The 17,249-nt window shown below is 40.3% G+C and overlaps 1 protein-coding gene across 1 annotated transcript in view; it reads right to left on the bottom strand.

Annotated features, from left to right (window-relative positions):
• The window catches only part of WASHC2A (WASH complex subunit 2A), a 67,684-nt gene extending 51,117 nt beyond the window's left edge, over positions 1-16,567 (bottom strand). The window contains 8 exon segments of the mRNA XM_066348197.1: positions 315-362; positions 1,509-1,570; positions 2,349-2,442; positions 5,100-5,273; positions 7,674-7,736; positions 15,479-15,643; positions 16,290-16,406; positions 16,533-16,567. Coding sequence (XP_066204294.1) covers positions 315-362; positions 1,509-1,570; positions 2,349-2,442; positions 5,100-5,273; positions 7,674-7,736; positions 15,479-15,643; positions 16,290-16,406 — 723 coding nt within the window. The 5' untranslated portion in view covers positions 16,533-16,567.
• Positions 16,568-17,249: the final 682 nt, after the last annotated feature.

Below are 17,249 nucleotides of genomic sequence, written 5' to 3'. Positions count from 1 at the left end.
TTTCCATCTTTCAAGTGTTCCTACTACTATACTGTCTCAAATTTTAATATGGGGGGAATAGTCTGAGTAACTGGGCCTTCTTTTAGAGGCTCTGTTTCCTAATTTTGTTTTTTACTTCTTTTTTTCCTAAGAAAAAATAAGTTTTACTTTATATACGGAAGTAGTATATTGAAGGAAAATTAGCTGTAAATAAAAATATATCTTTATTTTCTCTTAAGTCATTCAAAAGTAATTTCAGTACCTATTTAGTATATATTCACACTATGCTTCAATTAACATTTAAAAGTAAAATCACTTTAATACATGAGCCTTACCTGGTTTTGATCATTGTCACTATGATTGGCAAAATCTTCATCTGACTCCTTTAGGGGTAAAAAGGATTTGTTGTTAATTCAGGTCTAAGTTGGGATTCATCAACACTTAGTCTCTGTACTATTTATTACTGGTCACCTGAAGTATCAAGATATAGATAAGGCAATATCACGAAGGACTGTTCTAGTTAACGTAATTTTTTTTGTGGTTAAGTAAAACATCTCTAACAATTTATTCATGTGTATCTGCTCTACCACTTCTGACCACTGGATTTAAAATAGAGTTGCACATTTAATTAACTTAATTATCCAAAGTTGGTTTCATCATTTTACTTTTTGGACTCCACTCTCTATATTCCCTTCTAAATAGGATAATTACTTCACCAGGCCAAAGAGGGGAACATCAGTATCTGCCACCAGCAATTACATATAGAAAGACTCGCACTGATGGCTAAGAGCAGAGTTCATCCAATAACCATCACTTACATTGAGGTTATTTAAGAAAAGCTTATTTCCTACTGATAGGTGTTTTGATGAAGGAAGGCAGGGAAGAGAATGGGAGAAGAAGAGAGGAGAAAAGTATATAACAATGTCTCTTTTTAGAAATCCACGTTTAAATGTCTCTACCCTTTTCAATTAAGAATATTTTGTCTAAAGGAACAAAGCCAGAAACAACAGTGGTCAAGGTCCACAGACCCCGAGACCCTACAGCAGGGAGTCAAATTATACTCTGCGAATGTGAGGATGCTAGAGGCAACAACAAAGCTAAAACATAAATGGATGCTTTAAGCAGTCCACTGGTCTAGAAGGTTTTATAATAGAAGTTTCAAATGTGGACATTTTTCCTAGAATTATTCAAAGATAGAACTTATTCAAAGACTGTATCTCAGGAAGACACCCCCACCAAAATATCTAAGCTGCCCTCCCCTTCAAAATATATTGGTAAAAAAGAGGATTAAGTGGGGAGGTGGGAGGGAGGAACGGTAAAAGGGATTACAGAAGTTTTCCTTGTTTTTGCTCACAAGACAAAAAAGGAAACCAAATCCCAAGGAAACAACTTCAGAACATGGCTCCTATCACTGTTCAAAGATGTATGAAAACAGACTGCTAATTCACAAACATGTTATTTACTTAGCATGCCAAACACACCCTAAGTGTCCTGCCAATCAGGTCCCAGACACACTGCACAGGCCTCACCTCTTCCTCGTTCTCTTCATCACTGTCAGCAAGGCTGCCACGGTTGCTGCCTAATGAACCTTCTGTTTAGAATAAATATAAGGGTTTTCACCAATATTTCATAAGAAAATGTGCTTAGTTTCTTCTTAAAATTATAAACCACCATATAGCAGTATCTCAGAAATTTTGATAAAACTATCTATACCATTAACTGGAATTAAAAGTATCCTCCCATAATGAAGAGCGAAATATTTAACAGCTTCAAAGTACCTCCCCATTGGCTACAATACTTCCTAATTACAAAAAAAAATTATTATAAAAACAAGCAAACAAACAACCTGGCCTGTACTCTTCAAAGATGTCATGGTTGTGAAAAGAAAAGCTTTTTTTTTTTTTTTTTTTGACAACTGAATGTAATGAGTGACCCTGGGTTGGATTCCAGATCAGAGGAAAGAAGTTACTGTAAGGGCCATCACTGGGATAATTGCCAAAACCTGAATATAATTGAGAAGTAGCTAATAGTATTATGTCCAGTAAAATTCCCTGACTTTGGTGGTAATAGTGTGGCTGTATAAGAGAATGTCTTTATTCTTAGAAAATACACACAGACATATTTAGGAGTGATAGGGTATAGTGTCTGCTTGATGTCTTTCAAATAGGTTCAGAAAGAAATATATATATAGAAAGAGAGAAAATGATGAAACAAATGTGATGAAATGTTAACTGGCAGAGCTGGGTAAAGGGTATGTGGGAGTTCTTGGCACTATTCTTAGAAAAGTAATATAAAGTTTGAAGTTATTGTAAAATAAAAAGTTAAGATATAAATGTTAAAGTAACAAAAATATTTGGTGCAAAGAGTACCTTCACTGGATAGCTCTCCAAGACCTATATCCTCTTGCTCCATGAACAGCTTTGACCCAATTAAATAAGGTAAAGGACGATCAATATATAGATCCTTTAGAAAAATGATAAAAAATAAACCATTAAATATTTAGATTGAAAAATAAAATTAAGTTTTCCACTTGATATCTTGCTTCATCTGACTACCCCAAAAGACTTACATAACAAAAGTAGAGACTAAGGACCACAGCAGGATTAAAAGTACAAAAAATAGAAAAAAAACACAATTATTTTTAAAAAGTCAAATCCTAGGTAAAAATAGCAAAATAAGGATAAATGACAGAATCTCCTTTCTCAGGTGCCTAGTTATATTAACAAAAGCGGCAGAAGCCTGCAAAACATTTGCCAGCAATAATCAAACAGAGAAAGGGAACAGCTTCACAGCACCGTGTTCACGAGAGGAGGACCTAGAAAAGAATCAGAAATTCTGGTGAGCTCTGATGGCTCTAAGCCCCACACTCCTCCCCTAAAAAGAAGCATTGGTAAGTACAAATCAGCCAATCAATCTAGCAACCTTGAGATTCCTCGCAGGGGTCCCCAAACTTTTTACACAGAGGGCCAGTTCACTGTCCCTCAGACCATTGGAGGGCCGCCACATACAGTGCTCCTCTCACTGACCACCAATGAAAGAGGTGCTCCTTCCGGAAGTGTGGCGGGGGGTTGGATAAATGGCCTCAAGGGGCCACATGAGGCCCGCGGGCCGTAGTTTGGGGACGCCTGCTCCAGGGAGTCCTAAATTTGGAGAGAAGCACATTGATGACATGACCCAAATGGTCTGCTATGACTATAAGAAGGCAGGGGGTACATGCAGGTTTTAGGGAGGGAGTATGGAGAAACAGGTCACAAACAAGGGCATTGAAGATGCCTTCATAATGCATCACACTGCACAGGCCAAATGAAAAACAATGACAACTATGCAAGTATCCATAGTCATAACAACTTCATGTCTAAAAGATGGAGGTGACCCTATTTGGGAGAAAAAGTAACTCAAAGAGGGGAATAATAATATCCCCCAGAGCAGTTCTTGGCAAACTCATTAGTCAACAGAGCCAAATATCAACAGTACAACAATTGAAATTTCTTTTCAGAGCCAAATTTTTTAAACTTAAACCATATAGGTAGGTACATTCCTTACTGAGGTAGCGCCCGCATGTGGTATTTTGTGGAAGAGCCACACTCAAGGGACCAAAGAGCCGCATGTAGCTCGCGAGCCACAGTTTGCCAACCAGGGCCCCAGAGGTTCATACCATAAAATTTAGAAAAGTGAAGTTGGTAAAATAAGACCACAAGATAAAACATCAGAATGAGATCAAGGAGACAGCGTACACAATAATCCATGCTGGAGACCCATCCATCACACACATTAAAAATTTAAGGCCAGGAAAGCCTTCCACCCCAGAACAACCTCCTATCTCTACTGCCAGAGGAAGAGCTAACTTGTCCTTTGAGATGCATGACTCTTGGGCCATAATTTCCCTTTCCTATGAAAAGACCCTGAGGGATGAAGGAGAATAATTCTGATGCTTCACACACAACAAAAAGATTGGGAAAATTAATGTAAAGGTTAAAGATACAACAGCAACCAATTTAGTGACAAGAAAATGAAAATTGGGCTGTTCACTGACTCAGTAGGCCTTCCCAAGTACTCCTGTAAAACAGAAGCATGTGCAACTTGCAGTAACAAGCATGGCCGAGGTGCCCTGCTACTCCTAAATCCCCACAGTGAAAGCAAGACATGAATGTGAAGTGCTGGAAGGACATGGCAGTCAAACTGAGAGAAGGTGCCTCAAAATGAGGGGCCAGACGAGTCTGCCTTTGTGTAACGCTTCAATTCACAAGGCACTCGTGTGTCACAGGGACTCTCAAAAGCAATATTGCCACTTTCTGTGTTTACTTGAGTGATGCTGGTGTTGCTCCACCATCTCCTTTGCCAATCTGAGACAGAAGCAGTAAAGCCATAGGTACCTGTTATGCTAATGTCTGTGCATGGACTCGCACAGCAGCTTTCTTCATAACAGTCAGAACTGGAAGACAGCCCAAATGTCTTTCAATGCTTCTGCAACCTCTCTCAGCACAAGCTACAGAATTCCGGTAGCCAACAATCTGTACCTGTCATGGGCCTTCTCATCCTTCAAAACCCAATTCAAGTCTCATCTCTACCCTAATTTCCTTAACTTAGAAATCAGTTCTCTCTCAGAGTACTCAAGATGGTGACTCTCATAAATGTCCCCTTGGGGGAGAAGGTGGAGGGAACAGTGTAAAGAGGGACAAATACAAGGTGATGGAAAATGATTTGACTTTGGGTGATGGGTATATAACATAATCAACAGTTCAAATGCTATAGAAATGTTTCCCTGAAACCTATGTACTCTTATCAATGTCACCTTGTTAAAAGTTAATTTTCTAAATAAAATTTAAAATAAATAAGTAAATAAATGTCTCCTCTCCCACCATCTAGGGATGCTATCATACACATCCTGAGAGTGGAAACCATGCCCTGTAACTCTGTACCCCCTAACCTGGCATGCTGCCTTGTACCCAGCAAGTGCTCAACCAATGTTTATGTAAAGCAAGTTTTTCTGATGGAGTCAACATGAGAATACTAAGTGACAAGTTCAGTTGTGAAGTCCATGTCTTACTAATTCTGTGCCCAAATAAAGTATTCAAAACACAACAAGTGTAACAATGAATATCTGAATTGCATGTCTTTACCTTCGGTTCAAGAATCAGCTCCACACGCTCATTAGCATCGTCTTCTTCAGAGTCTGAGTTTCCTGCTTTTATATCTAATTGCTCAAATGCACTGTCCAACACTTGTAAACCATAGTTCACAGCCTCCTGAACTTTAGGAATCAGATCTACTTCTTTCTGTTCCCGGGTCTTCTCCTACAAAAAAGTGTTGTTCAGCATGGATCTTCAATATATTGATACCTCCATAATATAAGACTGGGAATGTTATCTAAACCCTAGAATCATGCTCCCCCCCCCACAAAAAAATCTTAATTAAACATGCTAACAAAAGTCAGATCCTAATGAATGCCTTGACACAGACTTTGGAGTAAGTTTTAAATCCCAAGTTTGTTACTTTCAGGATGTGGATCAAAGTACCTAAGGTCCCAGAGCTCCAGATACATCTATGAAAACAGATGTACTATGGTGATGGTGCCGCTAGGTAACGTAGGTAAAAGTACAACAGTGAATGGCATACCACAAAAGCCCTCAAATGACCCTTTATTTCCCTGCCACTAGAGAAGTGAAGGGCTTCAACTTTTAGCCTCACGGTAACTATATCCCATTAACCTTGGTTAATGGTCCTTTGGACAATTTTAGGAGTAGAGACCTAAAAGAAAATACTCCAGCCAGAGATGTCATTTTCCAATTACAATTAAAAAAATAACAATTGGACAATTAATTATTTTATAAATTTGTTTCAAACAAGCCAGAGGGTCAGTTTAATCTCTCTTCTACCCTGTTTATTACCCTAGAACAATCTCCCCACACTCACTACATAAGTCTGTATAAATCAACCTGCTGAAAACAGTCCACAGGTCTCCACTTCCTACACAACAGCAGCTCGCAATGACAATCCCCTCCTACACTCAAGTAGGTCATCAGTTATGAGAAATATTCAGAAAACACTTCATTTCCCCTCTTCGCAAATATTTTAGAAGGTGATATATAATTACAGAAAGAACCAAAAAAAGCAGTGTTGTTTTGAGGGACAAAAGGGAAAACCCTACAAGAATTTTACACTTCTATCTCAAATATGAAGTGTTTCCAATCTAATGTTTTTGTTTGGGCTGCACCTTTTTTCCACTCCAATACGCCTGGTTCTAGTTAAACAGCTAATGCTCTGAGGACTGTGTAAAAATATGTTTGTGAAATAAACTATGTACTACTGTACATGCTTTTAAAAAATAGTTCACTAAATACCTTCACTTTAAACTTGAACTGTCTTTGGTGTAACTGGATACTATCGCACTTAAATAGTTAGCAAATCCTTGAGTACTATTTAAAATAGTACTAGTAAAAACTTTTTATTTAAAAAAAGAAGAGGCTGGGAATAGGGAGAATTGTAGCTGGTTTCTGATATTGTTTCCTCCTCAAACAGTTTCATACATTACAAGTAACAGTTACTGATAAAGCACCAACTTTTTTAAATGATTTATATTTTGTACATAGGTTAGAGCTGATTCAAAGCTTCTCCCCATAATAAACTTGGTCATACTCCACTGAGCTTTCCTGAATGGGGAAAAGAGGGTACACTTTGGCCAGAGCGCTAGGGAATCAAGAACCTTTTATCTAGGCTTTGGCCCACGATGTGAGACCCCAGGAAGAACACATGGAGCCACAGGGGGGAAAGGTGGAGACTGCTGCCCTCGACTGCTTAGCCCAATACGAACCCCTCCAACATGCACCTCCTCCCCGCCCCTTCACCTTCCTTTTGCCTGACTTCCAGTATTTCCACTAGCATAGCTCATAGAATATCAGGGACATCCTCCAACTCAGAACCTGAGCTTATGGCACTGTCTTTTGCTGAAATGGCCTGAAAATCTGGCTTCCTTTCTTCAGCCAGCTAACATCTCATCCTTGACACCTTTTTCTGCTATCTTACCCATTGAGCTCCTCTCACCCGAACTTCCCAGTGAGCAGCCATGCAGCTGACATACTACATACATCCTTTAACCCAACCAAAACTGTAATCTCTTGAAGACAAAGTCTTTTTCTAAGTCACTAGCTCCCTGCAATCATCCCAGAGCCAATAAATGTTCACTCCAGCCTGTATCCTCTAACACATCCTGTTAGACATGCCAATGTGTTTAACCCAGCATCCATCTTACTGTCATTTTTAACTAGTAGGAACAAGAATCAAAGGAGTCACAAAAGGATAGGTGAACAGTCTTCAAAGAACATATAAACTACAGCCCAGCCTCTGGCCTGTTTCTATACAGACCTCATTGTAAAAATGGCTTTTATATTTTTAAAGGGAACAGGGAAAAGGGAAGAGGATGAAGAAAAAAGACAAAGAAAAGACAGAAACCAGTGAGGCCAGCAAAGTCTAAAATATTTAACTGGCCCTTTACAGAAAATGCTGAATTGGGCTCTTTTCTTAAGCTAGAATACAGGCACTTTACTATATATTTCTTAATATTATAAATCGTTGGGCTGAAAGGAGCAGCCTTCCCAATCTCCCCAATGTCCATCCCCTACTAGCCACATTACAAACCTCCACCACTCTGGTCTCTAAGTCAGGAACTCAACGAAAGAGTGACTAGAAGCAAGTACCTGCTCTGCTTTCTCTGCCTCGGCCTTGAGCACCAGCTCCTCCACTTCTTCATCATACACACGCTAAATAAATATGGAAGCAAGTTCATTTTTAAATTATCAAAACAGCATTTGAAATAAATCACAATGTGAGAATTCATTATACAATTTTAAAAAGCATAAATTTAATATACAATAAAGATAAGGAGGAAATGATTATTTGACAAATGGCTGAGACCACTAGTGAGGGACAAAAGCAAAGATAAGTAGTCAATTAACCAAAAACTAAATTTAAAAAAAAAAGGACACAATTGACTAAGAGACATGAAAAGAAGTTCAATCTCCTTGCTGACCAGAATAGTCACAAAAAGAGTAGGATACGAGTTCTCACACCTCTTTGTTTAACCTAATACTTAATGCTGAAAGGACAACACGGGTAACTGAAACGTAAGGCTAGAGAATATCAACTGGTAAACCTTACTTGATAGGTTACAATAGCTGTAACATTCTAAGCAATACAAACAGTAAACGTAAAAGTTATGTTCACTCTGTTGCTTCAAATGGTTAGTAAATTTTTATTATCCCATTATATGAAAACAAATGGGTTTGCCAGCAGGCCAGGCATTTGACTAACCCACAGGCATGGACATGCAGGGCTCTCTTTTCCAAAATAGAGCTATCTCTCCAGCACCTTCATTGTGATTTCCTTCGCTGTTTTTGAAAATACTTATTTTATAAACTCCCAAAGTAAAAACATGCTTGTTATAAACCAGGGGTCCCCAAACTTTTTACACAGGGGGCCAGTTCACTGTCCCTCAGACCGCTGGAGGGCCGAACTATAAAAAAAACTATGAACAAATCCCTATGCACACTGCACATATCTTATTTTAAAGTAAAAAAACAAAACGGGAACAAATACAATATTTAAAATAAAGAACAAGTAAATTTAAATCAACAAACTGACCAGTATTTCAATGGGAACTATGCTCCTCTCACTGACCACCAATGAAAGAGGTGCCCCTTCCAGACGTGCGGCGGGGGCCAGATAAATGGCCTCAGGGGGCCACATGCGGCCCGCGGGCCGTAGTTTGGGGACCCCTGTTATAAACAGTAAGGTGATGAAAATGTTTTGGAATTAGATACAAGTAGTTTGTGAATATACTAAAACCCGAGTTGCACACTTTTTAAAAGTGTGAATTTTATGGAATGTGAATTGTATCTCAATTAAAATAAAAAAGTTCATAAATATATATGGAAAAGAGAGATTTAAAGTTAGTTCCTTCCCTATGTCCCATCTAACCCTTGGAATAGCGAGTTTAAGCTGGGCGTGCTCCTCTATGTTCCCTGTGACTCTTACACAAACACATAGACATTCGCACATGTTCAGAGTTCTCCCACCCCTACTGCTTTTAAATAAAAACTTACTCGTACTACACAGTTCCCTGCCCCATTTCTTCACTTAATGCTCTCAGAGGCCACTTTCTGGCATAAAGAGTTGACTCAATATCCTCAGTATCTACATGATATTCTATGGTATGGACTTAACTATAATTCATTCATGACAGTTCCCACTGGTAAACATTGAGATTTTGAGTCTTTGTTCTTGTAAACAAACTGCTATGAACATCTGCACACACATATTCTTACGCTCTGGCCCTTTTATATCTGTAGGCTTTCCAAAATAGGGTTCCCAAGCGCAAGGACAAAATTGGTTTTTAATCTTAATAGGTCCTTCGAAATTAGATTACTTTCCACAAATCTGTGATAACTCCCACTGTCACGTACTCATGTGCCCATTTCTCAAACCTTTTCAGCAGTAGCTATTATTCACCTTTCTAAAATATCTGCCAATGTTATGAGACAGTGTCTTTAAAGGTCCGTATCTTCTGACCAAGTACTCTACTTCTTGAAATCTAGTTCCATGAAAAACAATCATAACTGCAAACAGTAAAATGCTCATGGCACCATGATTTACAGTGGGAAGCCACAAATAGCAAATCTGTAATTCCATGGAACTTCAATCAAAATGCTAATAGGACTTTCTGTGGAACTCAGCGAGAGAGTTCTCAAATTCACATAGGAAGGCAAAAACACAAGGAAAACCACAATTTTAAATAAAAGGAGTCATGGGGACTTGCCCTATTAAAACTTATCAGAAATCATTGGTATTTAAGCCATGGCTGGGTACCTCAGTTGATCAGGGTGTTGTCTCTTTATGCCAAGGTTGTGAGTTCAATCCCCAGTATGGGCACATACAAGAATCAACCAATTAAAAAAAAAAGAATCAACCAATGAATGCGTAAGTGGAGTAACAAATCGATGTTTCTCTGTCTCTCTCTAATATCAACCAACCAATCAATAAAAGATTGTGATACTAGATATAGCAGATAAACATAATAAAAGACAGAGGCCAGAATTACATGTAAGCTTGATTTTATTTTCATATAAACACATATGCACACACATGCATTAGCAGACAAAAGTCAGTAAGGAAAATAACTACAGTGGTCCCTCAGCTATCGTGGGGCTTAGGTTCCAGAACCACCCACCATAGCTGAAAATCCGCAAAGTAGTGACCTTATATTTATTATTTATATATATTTCAAGGCTTTATAAACCCTCCCCACACTCTTATAAAACTTTTCCACACTGTTGTTAACTTTTCTCACACTCTAGAGACACTTCCTATGCTTTTCTTAAACACTTTCTACACTCATAAACCTACATAATTTTAACAACATATAAAATTCTATATGGGTGCTCACCAGTGAATATACTACAACTTGAATGATGATGATAAGATGATGAATTAGCTGTGCAGTACTGATGACAATAAAGGTGATGATGATGAGATGAATGTACTGCACAGCCAGGCAGAGCATGGCAGCTCTTCTGAAGGTGCCACTTCATCAGGTGCTTCATCAGGTGGTGCAGTATCTTCGCCTTCATCTCTAACTTCTGTTTTCACTAAAGGCATAGGCATAACTGTTGTCTTCTTCCGAGTCAGGAACATAGTTATGGAGATTTGCTGGTGCTTTTTCTTCTGGACGAGAAGGTTTTTATAAACCAACATGCCACCCTTGATTGTATTTGAGAACTGCAACGAACAAAGCATCTGGGGGTCCCGTTCTTGAGCCACTCGCTGAAGTTCTTTGGACATTCTGACCATGATTGTGAGGTAATTCAGTGTTAGGCTAACCTCCTCTTTCTTCTTCAATCCCTAATTCTTCTTGTTCCTCTTTCTCTTCTTTGCTTACTGATTTTGTCATCTCTGTCAGGTCTTCGTCTGTCAACAGTTGTGGGTGGGCATCACATTAACATCATCAGGAATCATATCACTGAAGCCATCTCATCCCATCAGTTTTGCCAGCTTTACAACCTTATCTACCATAGAGTGATAGACTTCATCAGGAGAGACTCCCTTATAATGGTGGACCACTTCTGGCCACAAATTTTTCCAACTGGCATTTAGTTTCACTCCTTATCTCCTTTATGGCTTTCTGAATATTTAGGAGACATGATGCAATGGTGTATGTAGTCGTGCTAGTACGCCTTTAACTAGAAGTCTTCATCTGAGTCCATAGCTTCACTGAGGTTTTGCAAGGCATTTCGTGCAAAAGCACGAATAACACCTTGATCCATGGGCTAAATCAGTGATGTGGTGTTTGGTGGCAAGAACCCTATCTGCACGTCATCATACAACAGATCGACAATATAACCTTCAGCATTATCCATGATCCAAAGCACTTTGAATTCAAGGCCTTTCTCTGCCAGATAAAGCTTGACCTCCGGGATAAAGCACTGGTGGAACCAATCTGACATGAGGAGTTACGTGATCCAGGCCTTGAGGTTGTGCATCCAGAACACAGGCAACACATTCTTATTCTTGTTTTTTAGGGCCTTTGGGTTTTTGGACTTATAAATAAGCCCTGGCTTTATCATAAAGCCCACAGCATTCCCACACATAATAAAAGTTACACAATCTTTCTGGGCCTTAAATCAAAGGGCTTTGGTTTTGTCCTTTGTAATAAGAGTGCAAGACAGCATTTGCTTCCAGAATAAGCCCATCTCATCCATATTAAAAACTTGTTCAGGCTTAAAGCTCCCATCCTCAATGATGGTTTTGAATATGTGGTTCATGTACTCCTTGGCTCCAGCTTTATCTGCAGAGGCAGCTTCTCCATGCAGAGAAATGCTCTTAAGTCCAAAGTGTTTCTGAAACTTATCAAACCAGCCCTGCTGGCAATGAATGGGGTTGGTCTGGTGGGAGAAGCACTCAATGGTCCTGCTTCTGCGTCATCATCCTAGCCACCGTCGTGAACGTCACCACTTTCAGCAAAAGTTATGTAAAGCTTCTTGGCCTTCATGGGGATAGTGTTGGTATCCAGTGAGATATTCTTCCTCCTGCAGTCACTGATCCACAGGGTCAGTGCAGACTCTATCCTCGCAATGGTCTTATTGCGGGAAGTTACCATACTCTTTGCAGTCTTGTTAAAAGGCACTGCTGCCGTGGTCCTTATATTCTTTTCGTCCTTCTTTATGTAGTGAACCGAAGATCCATTGATCTCGTAATGGCTGCTTACACCCACATAGCTTCTCTCTTCCTTTAGCATGTCAAGGAATTCCACCTTTTCTGTGATGGTAAGGATCTTCCTCTGGCACTTGGGTTCGGTGCCAGAAGCCTTAGAAGGCACGGAATGTTTGGTCGACATAGGAGGGCTTGAAATAAATTCAATTTTTTACAAAAACTTCACAAAAACACACCCCAAAGCAACACTGTGCAGCAATCAGACGATATGAAATAGACAAGGCAAGATGCTGAACACATGCTAATACACAGGAGACAGAGGAAACTGATGCTACAGTCGCTGAGCCAATCAGAGCCCAGGATACAGAACACAGTGCTCTGATTGGTCGCCTCCCATCCAGCAGCCAATAGTGTGCTGTGTACAATCTCACTTGGGCAAACTAGCTCAAGCAGAAGCAGGGTACCTGTGTTTTCCATATGTGCGAGTCTTTGTCTACTCACCTGCTGTACGCTACATGTTTTATTTTGATTTAATATTCTTTTAACGTGCTTTAATTAATATTTTTATATTGTTTTCAATTTTAGGCTAGAAAGTGCTTATTTTACTGCAAAAATAATTAAAATAATATATAAAAATACCTATATACTGCAAAATCCTGCAATATAGCAAAAAATTCACGATACAAAATTATATACAATTTAAAAATTTGCGATACAGTAAGACAGCAAAAGGTAAACTGCGATATGGCAAGAGACAACTGTATCTGATAAAAGTCAACCACATGGAAAAAAAAAACAAAATGAGATCCCTACTTTCATACAACATATATATATATATATATACACACACACACACACACACATACATACACACACACACACACACACACACTCTCTCTCTCTCTCTCTCTCTCTCTCTCTCTCCAGATAAGAGTAATAAGTCAGAAATATAAAGGAGCCCTCCAAAAAAATGTTTAGAGTCAAGAAAAAAAAATGGGCTTTACTGCCTTTGAAGCAAATATGGAAAAATATTAAAATCTTTTAATACAGGATGGTGCATATCAATATCACCTGTGGTTATTATCTGTTCTCTAGGCATACGAAATACTCCACTAAATCTTTTAATTTTGAAGGACTGCTAAGTAAATTATGATCTAGTCATATAATAGAAAAAGAATAAAAATTAAGTTCACAAAAGCCTTACTGATGTGTTAAAATGCTTATAAATTTTAAAAAATGCAAACTGCACACACACACACACACACACACACACACACACACACACACACACACACACACACACACAGAGTTATCTAGGAAAGGTTCAAGTTAAAAAAAAGAAAAAAATATTTCCTGACCAGGAGGTGGCGCAGTGAATAGGGCATTGGACTGGGACACTGAGAACCCTGGATTGAAACCCCGAGGTTGCCAGCTTGAGCGCAGGTGTGCTGGCTTGAGCAAGAAATCATAGACATGACCCCATGGTAGCTAGCTTGAGTCCAAAGGTTGCTGATCTGAAGCCCAAGGTCGCTGGCCCCCCTCATCAAGGCACATATGAGAAAGCAATCAATGAACAACTAAGGTGCCACAGCAAAAAATTGATGCTTCTCATCTCTCTCCCTTCCTATCTTGGGAAATGCTTCTAAAAAAGTTATTAACTAGGTCAGCTGTTTCAGGACAAAATTCCTAAATTAACAGACTAATAATTAAGAATTGTGTTCCCTTCTGAAGCATTAATCAGGATCTCTCCTCTTTCAGAATCCTCTCTGGAACCTTTACTGTAGATACTAATTCCTCTTGCCCTACAAAGTACTGATTGCTCTTCAATTTCACTAATTCCATAATGCAGTTTGCAACCCTGTAGCTGCCTCTGAGGTTAATTACTAAAACCCAGAAACCTACTTAACTTTGAATACCTTTTCTAATAAAAACCATGAAACCAAATGGCACCATCACTCAAGTCAGACTTTTGATACATGAGGACCATTGTCAGGATTTAAAGTAAATACATTAAAAAGCTGCCAAATATACTATCAGCCTATAGATATTCTGAGAGATTCAGCCGCACTCCCAACATCATCATGCTCTGCCATGAATGAAGAAGACATGTGACACACACATTACAGGAGCCCTGGGAGCAGCTAAATTTGGCAGTGGTGACAGACTCATCCAGAGAGGAACTCTGGCTGCAGACTAGAATGGAAAGAGGCACAAAGGACTAAGAAGAGGACTAGATGGATGGCAAATAGGGAATCCAAGTGAACAAAATAAAGAGCTTTACCAAAAGAAATCTCTAAGATCTTGATTAACATCTTCAGTTTACACATAGCTCCCCCAAAAGGCGACTGATGGTATTCCAACCCAAACTACTAAAAAATGTACAAACATACCAAATAAGATACTTGTATAACAGTATTTGGTCTTTCCATAAGAATCCAGAATCTTGAGCTTTTTATTTAATCTTGCCATTTTCAAACTATTTTTTTTAATACTTTACATATAACAATCCTAGGAAGTAGTCTCCTTTATTAATCCTCTTTTCACAGACTAATTAATGCTGATACTCAGGAAGTTAGCCACCCTATGAGAAATACAGATCAGTTTTACCAAGCTTCCTCTCCACCATCATCTCTTAATAGTCTCACTTTCAGTCACTGGGTTCCAACCACACTTGCTTCCTTTCTATTCTGGAATTACACTATATGGAAGATAGTGACCTGCTGTAAGAAGAGGTTCTCTCTCATCTATGAACTCCTATGACCTAGCACTTAACAGAGAATATACAGACAAAATTACATGTAGCATTACAGCTCAGTAATCTGTTTAGCGTTGCCTGTGTATTATAGGTTCAGCCATCATTAATAAAACATTAGTTGAGAATATTCCAAGTGGATACACACATGCCTTTAATATAATTCATCAGAACATAATGGAACAAGCAGTAACTGCAGCAGCACCCACATCTCTCTTTACAGAATATGCTGTAACAAGGCTTGTTTGAGTGCCACACAATCCAGCAAAACTAAAAAGAAATGTAAAGACTAGAATATTAAGAAATTAAAACTTAAGTTTTTAAAAAAAACTATTTTTTAAAAATAGTTTAGTTTTTAAAAAAAGTTTTTTAAAAACTTCATTAATTATTTTAATAGCTTTAACCCCACAGAAAGCTTATATTACCAAAAACCAACACTTCCATCAAACTGAGAAGGGAAACTGATAATAAATCACTTAATATCACAATGACTCTTGATCCCCCAAAAAGCATTATTTATAAGTCTGATTTGACTAAGTAACTCACATTTTCAATGAACTGGGTATTAGACAGCATAAGGAAGTCATTGAAGACATTATGTAGGCGACAATCTGTGACTTTAGTTTCCCGAATTAGTGCATCCACTTGTTTCTTGATTTCATGAGTCCTGGAGATAGTCTGCTGTGAAAATTCCTGCAGAAACTGTAGTAGCTATTTAAAAAATAAACGTAGACGAGTTATCACTAATATGTACATTATTTCTTTTGTCAAAACGAAAAGAACCCACTTCCTTCCCCTTTTGTACATGACTGCTGGAGTGGACAAGAGATGCTGGTTTTGTCGGGACTAAAGCCGAGTGGAATTGAAAAAGAGAGCTCACTAAACGGTGGCTAGTCAGTCGATACTTGCTCTTCAGTTTCTGGAGGAATTTTAAAGTCCTGTTGGGTGGTCATTCTACAGGGATCACAGATAAAGGGTAAAATGACAAATGACTAGTTTAAAAAAAAAATCCTATTCACATACGACGTGGGGATCGCAGTTCTGAGCTTCTTGGGCCACGGCCTGCAAAACCCACTCAAGAATAACCACATTCTGGCTCGTCTGTCGCCCCACTCAGTGCGGCTTCCTCAGGGCGCCACAGCCACCGCGGGGCAGCGGGACGAGCAGCCCGCGTGGGGGCCCAGGCCCGAGGGACAGCACCCGGGCCCGCCCCGTCGCTGCCCCACACGCCACGGGGGAGAGCTCCAGGACCGGAGTGGAGAATGTGCTGTTAGAAAGGCAAGAGCAGGAACCACTGCCCCGAGGGGACACCGGCCCGGCCCTGTCCCGACCTCCCCCGGCCCCGATCCCCGCTCACGCCCGCGTCGGCGGCCAGCGACCAGCTCTGGCTGCTCCGGCGGATCTCCTCCACCGACCACGGCCGCTCCCACACGGGCTCGGGGGCGCGCTCCTGCGCGGGGCTCCTCCGGTGCATCTGCAGCGGGAAGGACGGGAAGGGACGCTGGTCTCCGGGACCGGCCGTCCTGCCTGATCCCTCGGCCTGTCCCCTCTGCGGCCCCGCCGCACCCACCCCCGCAGCTCCCTGAGGCAGGACACGCACCACCGCCCCTAGTCCAGGCCGCAGCTCCCCAGAAGTGGAGCCTCCTGCGTTCCCGCACGTGACCGGCCTCACGTGAACATGCTCGCGAGACCCCGCCCCACGTGACTGGACAGAGGCACCGCGGAAGCAGCTGCGCAGCCGCGGGGCCCCTGTGAAACCGGAAAGCTTACGTAAGAAAAAGGAAGGAAAAAAAATATATATATATATATTTTGCAGTTTGAGACAAAATTCAAATAAGACCTACATATGGCCTGATTGGTGCATAGGCAGCGTCACCTGTGTATAGTCTATGTGAGGCTGCAGGTACTCGCCTGCCCTCGGCGCACATTCTAGATTGTGTGTTGCCTGCCATCATTCATAGGGGCCATTTTTTTGCTACTGTTTGTGGGAGAAGGGGTTTTTCACCAGCCTTTTTGCACTTGAGACCTGAGAGAAGCAGTTTTCCCTTATGTGTACTCGTCCAGCGTTGGGAGATTCATAAACAGAATGGCCCACTATTTTTTGGCTCCACGGTTCCCATGCTGCCTCCCTGAATCCAATGTGAATCTGCATGGCCATGGCCACCAGCCTTACACCTGGCATAGCCAACAGGATTCAGATCAGATTGGTAAGGGGCAGCCAACACCCTTGAAGGGTGGAATAGAGGAGTAGCTGTTCCTGGTGGCCCTCCTGTTGGGGGCCATGGGCTGGATGTTTTTACAGCCCTGAGAGCTGTGC

The sequence above is a fragment of the Saccopteryx leptura genome, chromosome 9, assembly GCF_036850995.1.
Source record: "Saccopteryx leptura isolate mSacLep1 chromosome 9, mSacLep1_pri_phased_curated, whole genome shotgun sequence".
NCBI lineage: Eukaryota > Metazoa > Chordata > Mammalia > Chiroptera > Emballonuridae > Saccopteryx > Saccopteryx leptura.
Note: the sequence above shows the minus strand (reverse complement) of the source record. Positions and strands in the feature narration are given on the sequence as shown.